The sequence below is a fragment of the Ictalurus punctatus genome, chromosome 7, assembly GCF_001660625.3.
Source record: "Ictalurus punctatus breed USDA103 chromosome 7, Coco_2.0, whole genome shotgun sequence".
Taxonomy (NCBI): Eukaryota; Metazoa; Chordata; class Actinopteri; order Siluriformes; family Ictaluridae; genus Ictalurus; species Ictalurus punctatus.
The window spans coordinates 15,510,100-15,516,787 of record NC_030422.2 but is presented as its reverse complement, the minus strand read 5'-3'; the positions used below and the strand labels follow the sequence as shown (position 1 = coordinate 15,516,787).

General features: G+C 36.7%; 1 protein-coding gene across 1 annotated transcript in view; it reads right to left on the bottom strand.

Moving 5' to 3' along the window:
* Positions 1 to 1,822: 1,822 nt before the first annotated feature.
* The window catches only part of lgi2a (leucine-rich repeat LGI family, member 2a), a 7,695-nt gene continuing 2,829 nt past the window's right edge, over positions 1,823 to 6,688 (bottom strand). Inside the window, exons 7-8 of the mRNA XM_017471203.3 lie at positions 6,313 to 6,477; positions 1,823 to 4,925 (exon numbers count right to left, since the gene is read on the bottom strand). Of these exons, the coding sequence (XP_017326692.1) occupies positions 4,108 to 4,925; positions 6,313 to 6,477 (983 nt within the window). The 3' untranslated portion in view covers positions 1,823 to 4,107. The remainder of the gene's footprint in view (positions 4,926 to 6,312; positions 6,478 to 6,688) is intronic.

Sequence of the window (6,688 nt, the reverse complement as noted above, 5' to 3'; positions counted from 1 at the left end):
AGAGCAAACCGGAAGCGGGAAGAAATGTGTGCTGGAGGGTTAGGGTTAAACCGAACACTGCATTATTCAGCTCAACAGAAAAAGTTGTAATCTCTTTGTAAAATTCCCTTAAGCGCATCTACCTGTAGCAGTGGTTTACACACAGTCGCCTCTAAAAGTATTGGAACGGGAATTCCAACTCTATTGTTTTGGCTAGACAGTGAAGACGTTTGGGTTTGAGTACAAAAGATGAATATTAGACGATAGCTCAGAATTTCAGCTTTCATTTCCTGCTATTTAGAGCTAGATGTGTTAAACAAGTTAGAACATGGTACCTTACCGTGGTACCCATTTTTCGAATGATCAAAAATACTGGAACATGAGACTGACAGGTGTTGCTTGTTGCCTAGGTGTGACCTGTTAGATAAAATAAAAAAAAATAATAGCTCTGAATGTCCGCTATTGGTTTGAGACCTGGGTTTCACCTATGAAGACTGCATTTGTTGTTAAAAAGGATCGAACAAAATGAAGACCAGAGAGCTGTCTATGGGTGAAAAGCAAGTTATTTTGAAGCTGAGAAAAGAGGGAAATTCAATCAAGAGGCATTGCACAAGCGTTGGGCATAGCCAACAGAACAATTTGAAATGCCCTGAAAAAGAATGTACACTAGCGGTTTGTAACAACCAGACATCGAACAGGTCGGCCAAGGAAAACAACAGCAGTGCCAGAAACATTGAGAGTTGTGAAGATAAACCACAAAACAACAGTCAGTGACCTCACCAACATCCTCCACAGGGCAGGGGTGAAGGTATCACAATCCACTGTTCGAAGATGACATCGAGAGCAGAAATATAGAGGCCATATCACAAGATGTAAAGCATTCATCAGCAGTAAGAATCAGAAAGCCAGATTGGAATTTGCAAAGAAATACAGAGATGAGCCTCAAATGTTCTGGAACCAAGATTAACCTCTACCAAAGTGATGGAAAGGCCAAAGTCTGGAGAAAGAAATAACCTGCTCATGAACCAAAATATACAAGCTCATCTGTGAAACATGGTGGAGGTAGTGTCATGGCTTGTGCTTGCATGGCTATTTCTGGAACAGGCTCACTAATCTTTATTAATGATGTAACTCATGATGGTAGCAGCAGAAGGAATTCAGAAGTTAACAGGAACATTCTGCCTGCCAATTTACAGAGAAATGCATTCAGTATAATTGGGAGGAACTTCATCAAGGAAGACAATGATCCAAAATACACTGCCAACACAACAAAGGACTTCATCGAGGGGAAAAGTGGAAAGTTTAAGATTGGCCAAGTCAATCACCAAGACCTTAAACCAACTGAGTAGAATTTCACCTTCTGAAGAGGAGACTGAAGAGAGAACCACCACCACCCCTAAACCAACCAACAAACAAACAAATAAATAAATAAAAGTACGTGAAAGAACCTCAGTGGGATTTATCATTTGAATGGCCTATCTCTGTGAATAACTTAATTCAGGTTTATCTAGACTGTGTTCACAATGAAGATATTCAGAGTTGGATGAGGGAACGTACTAAAATGCCTAAAATTACTATTTTAAAGTGTATTATTGTTAACCCTAAATGATCTTGCCAAAGGCAGTGCTGTTGTTGGGTGGAAGACTGCAGTGCTTAAAAAATTAGGGTCAAAAACATATTTGTATATTGAATAGTTTCCACAATAAGAGTAAAAACAAGATGCACATTCTTTTCACACCAGTGCGTGACTGTGTAACTGCATGAAATGCTTTGTTTTTCCTCCACAGAAGTCATCCAAAAATAAAACCCTGAATGAAAATAAATAGTACTCATCAGCATTTATTTGATATTTTAGTAGTACTCAAAACTTTACATAACATTCAAACACAAAGTTCATGTTCCAGAAATTAGCATAAAAATAAATGGCATGGGAAAATGTACAACAAATGTATAGATTTTTAAAAATTAATGTAGCATCTTTATTCTGTGTTAAAATGGAACTATGAAACGATCAAGTCTTCTACTTGATACAGAGTTTTTTGTGGGTTTTTTTTTTTGCATCATAAGATTGAATGCGTTGTACATTCAGATCTGAAAAGCATGCTTTTACAATCTGCAATATTTTATGGGTTGTCAGTGTTTACAATCCACTTTTGTAGGCAGCTAAAATGATTTTGATTTGAAGCACTCATTTTCTGAGTATGTTTGACATTTAGTATTTTTACATAAATAACTCAAAAGTAAACAACTGACATAATCTACATTGATCAATTAAAATCCAAAAGGCAGAATAGTATGACAAGAAGTTTACAAGAGAAAGCTCAACACGTATTTAGAAAGTAAACACCATTAAAACTTTGTGCTTTTAAGATTTTCCCTGTAATCTTGTTGGTGTTTTATTTTGTGTTTAAGCAAAATTATTACACTGCTATTACAGTAAGTCTCTCAGTTCAGAAACTACATTAGTAATCATAACGATCATAACGTGAGCAGTAACCATGTAAAAGACATTCAAAAGTCTGGAGGAAGACAAGTACTTATGGTATCAGACATATCACATTGAGATAACTTCATGTGTAATTACATAATAAAAGGGTTAATCATATTCTAACATTCATTATCTAAAATAACTACAGTCAAAACTGTCATTGTGAGAATTATTATTAATAGGAAAAGCATGAACACCGTCCTCTAAGGGATAAACTTGGCACTACAATTGTTAAACTGAAAGACTATGGATAAAGGACAGTAGGTTTTTTTTGTTTGTTTTTTTAATGGAAATGTGGATTTTTAAAACGTAATTAATTCATTCATTTGGTGCCAACTCTCTACTAAAAGTGTGATCAGTCCAAATCTGAGCTATGGAGTTGAAGGAAACCACAGAGAGCAAAATTTGTGCAAATCCAATGAACATTCACCTCATACAGAGCACCTAATGCTCATACAGAGGACTTAATATGCAGTGGCTTTTGACTGGCTTGAGTGAGCCAGTTCCAACACCTGGACAAAAATATGGTTACGTGGTTATAATTTTTTTTTCTCCTAGATGGCTATAAGATTTGAAGTGTTAATTAAATGAGTTATTAAAAGCTGTTGCCCTAGATCCTCACTCTCTCTCTTTCTATAGCATCTATCTTACACTAAACTTATTAAAATAGCCAGGGAGAGTTCAAATAATTGGAGACCTTTTGTATACCTCTAGTCCACTAATATTTTGCCATAAAACAGATTATGACAGCGTGCTGAGAGTGTAATTGAGTCTTGAAAAAATACTGGCCAATGTTGAAATGTAGGGATTTGTAATGATAAATGGAACAGAAAATGGGTTTAGATTTACTATATAAAAGTCTCAGATATTTCTTTGTGTTTTTCTTTTTTTCATTTACAAAGTAAAACGAATTTGCTCTGAAACTCATACAATTGCAAAACAGGATCTATGTTGTACCAAATATAATTTGAGTTTTAGCTGACTATGTATATTTACATATACTTTTCAGCATTTAGCATGTAATAGTACGTAACTGGTTTTGAATAATCAGGTCCTATATTCAGCAAAATAATGTGTGTTTTTAAAAATGATTCAAGAATACATAAATTAAGTGTCAACTGTGACAGACACTGGGGTATTTAATATTACAGACTTTGTCACCTGTTTTTCTTTTAATATCTGTATTTTTCAGCATGCCTGGATTGAAATCATCTTTGCAACAGTATCATGCAGGTGCCGCAGCATGATTGCTGGAGAAATGTAAAGTCCTTAAAGATACTGTTAGTGTCATGATATGCAAATGACTTGACTAGAATGAAGTAGCTCTGCTCAGAGCTATCTAAGCTCCATGAATATCCTTATTTTTTCAGTTGGGTTGAAACATCTCTGTTATAAAGATGTACAAAAATGACTAAAGGCTGAATTGCAAAGAAACAGAGGAAAAACTCATACAAATGCATGAATTACCATGCAAATGAATTTACATTACATACCTGATAAAACCACAAACTACAAATTATTCTGAACTCACAGCCATCATTTTTACCCCTTCGTTGGAAAATATCCAATTTTAAATGGAAGACATTGTAGGATGCTGAAATGCTTCCATTCAACATTTTGTACACGTTGTCTATAAGACCTCAAAGGCTCAGATCAATAATGATGTGCTCAAATATCTGCGTGCTTCCCTTGAAGCTAGAAGCGAAGATGAAGTCCCTGCGGTATGTGGAGACCACGGTAAAAGAGCGTGGGGCCTGAATGTAGACCTCCTTGAAGCGCTCAAAGACCTTGTCCTCTGCATTCCAATGGTAGACCTGTGAGAACGTGTAGTCACTACCTAAAGCCAGATAATAACGATCTTTAAAGGAAAACGGCTGAAGGATCATGGAACCTCTTGAAGGAAGGGCCTGAATCTCAGAGAAATGCTTGGCAGTCCAGTGTAGGACTTTGGAGTCACCAATATATCGCGTCATAGCCAGATACAGGTCCTCTTTTATCCAGAATGCTTTGACAGCCACTACATCCTCCATGTTGGGAATTTCACCCTGCAACACAAACTTCTGTGCACCCTTGCTCCACTGGTAGATGACTGGAACTTGGGAACGACTAGCCAGAATGAGGTGAGCCTTGCCATCCAGGTTCACAAACTCTGCATCAGTATCACGGAACCACTCGTGCAGTGATTGATAGGAGTAGAAGCCTTTGTCGTTCCACTTATAGAGGGTTGAAAGACCAGCCTTAGAGCTGTCAGCAATGATAAAGAACCATTCGTCCCCAATTTGGAAGGTCTCTATGTCATTGGGCTTGGAGATCTTGGAGACTTCAATGTCTTGATATTTGGTGAATTTGCTTTGATCTTCATCAAACTTATAGATGTGAGAACCGCCAAACAGCTGGGCAACAATCATAAATACCAGGTTTTGGATGATCACTGACTTGCAACCAACAATAGACTGACCTGAGGATTGATAAAGAAATAAAGTCACATCTTTAAAACAGACCAATAAACAATAGTAAAGATCTTAAAGGAAAAGTCTACCCTGAAGCACATTAAATATGTTAATATTGAAAAATATTTGATTTGTTCAGAGATTCTGGTGCTAGTTTGTTAGTTGGTTATGTATTTTCTAATTCATCTGAGATATTAGCAGTTTTACCATGCCACTGTCACACTGCTAGCTCAGGTACAATGGCTTTTAATAGGAGAAAAAGTTTCAATGATTATAAACATAAGAGTTAACAGTCAGTTTTTGCTGTTAGCTCTAAAAACAAAAGAACAAGAGCTTCTTTTCTCACGCTCCATTTTTATCAATGTTCAATATCAATGTGAAATACAGTGTAGAAATAGTGGCAAACATTGGACTTCGTGTACCAGAATGCACTGCACAATTTTGCAGAGTTACAGCAGACAATCTGCTAATTAACAATCTACAAGATAGTAGTATGATGGTGTTGCTGGTGGTGTTAGCGTCAAAGTTGATGCTTTGGAATCTAATCTGTTTGAGTAGAGTGTACAGATGAGGCGGTGCGAGAGTTGGACAGAGTAAAGAACTATAGCTCTGCTAGTGCACTGGTTGCTTTAGGTAGAGAGGAAGCGAGGGCTAACTCCGCTTGATACCATAGCAGGCAGTTTGATTAGCAGTGTGGGTAATAGGATATCAGTAGCCAAAGTGAAAACAGACCATTGATTAAATCGTTAAAAAAAATATTGTGCAACACTGAAGATCACATATTGACAGCTGCTAAAATAATAATAAAAATATATAATGTATGCTGCTTAAAATTTCAGCACCCACATTGTAAAAGACCTGCCGTGCCCCTGCATATTGATTATAAATAGTGACATACATGTCATTTAGGATGGATTTTTCTTTTAGTCTGTTACATGCTGTTGTGTCTAGAGTACATTCTAACACATTAGGGGGTGAGATGAGGCCAGGTTCAGAATGTCCAATTTTATATATGCAAATACAAATTTAGTTGTTTGTTTTTTTTTTTTAAATTAGTGCTCTTAATCAGTAAGGTTAAGTGCTGCTGCCCTGTACAGTTAAATGTTTTCCTGCTTTAATAGACTTCATATATCAATATGTCAGTTAACTATCCAATTAAGTCAGCTGTATTAGAGGTGGAACTCGGCAGTCCTGCAGGCCGAGATTGAGAGAGGAAAAAAAAGTGAACAGAAGTTGGTAGTTAATGACACGAACTTTATTCAAAAAATGACTATATTACTTGTATAATATATTTTAAGTATAATAGCAACAGAAATATATATTTTATATAGAATATATTTTTTATGACAGTTGTATTCTGGAAATTAGGGATTGTGCTTATTTAGCTTATCCTACCTGTAATGTTGTCATAACTCCTGAAGTTCATTTCGATGTGGTCCCACTGAAGCACCATGCAGCTCTCTATATTAGGGGCAGCGATGGTCACGTACACATCATTCTTGTGGGAGAACGTGTCCACAGAAAGAGACTCAGTGGTCACAGACTGAAGTGGAATGAAATCTGTATAAACAATATTAGCATATTAGAAAGTTCGCATATTTCAGTAAATGTGATTAAAACAAATTGAACGTGGCTCAGTGGTTAACGCACTGGGCTATGGATTGGAGGTTGTGAGCTTAAACGCCAGCATTGCTACATGCCACTTTTGGGCCCTCGAGCAAGGCCCTAAACCCATCAACTGCTCACTTGTGTCCTGTCTAAATTGTAAGTC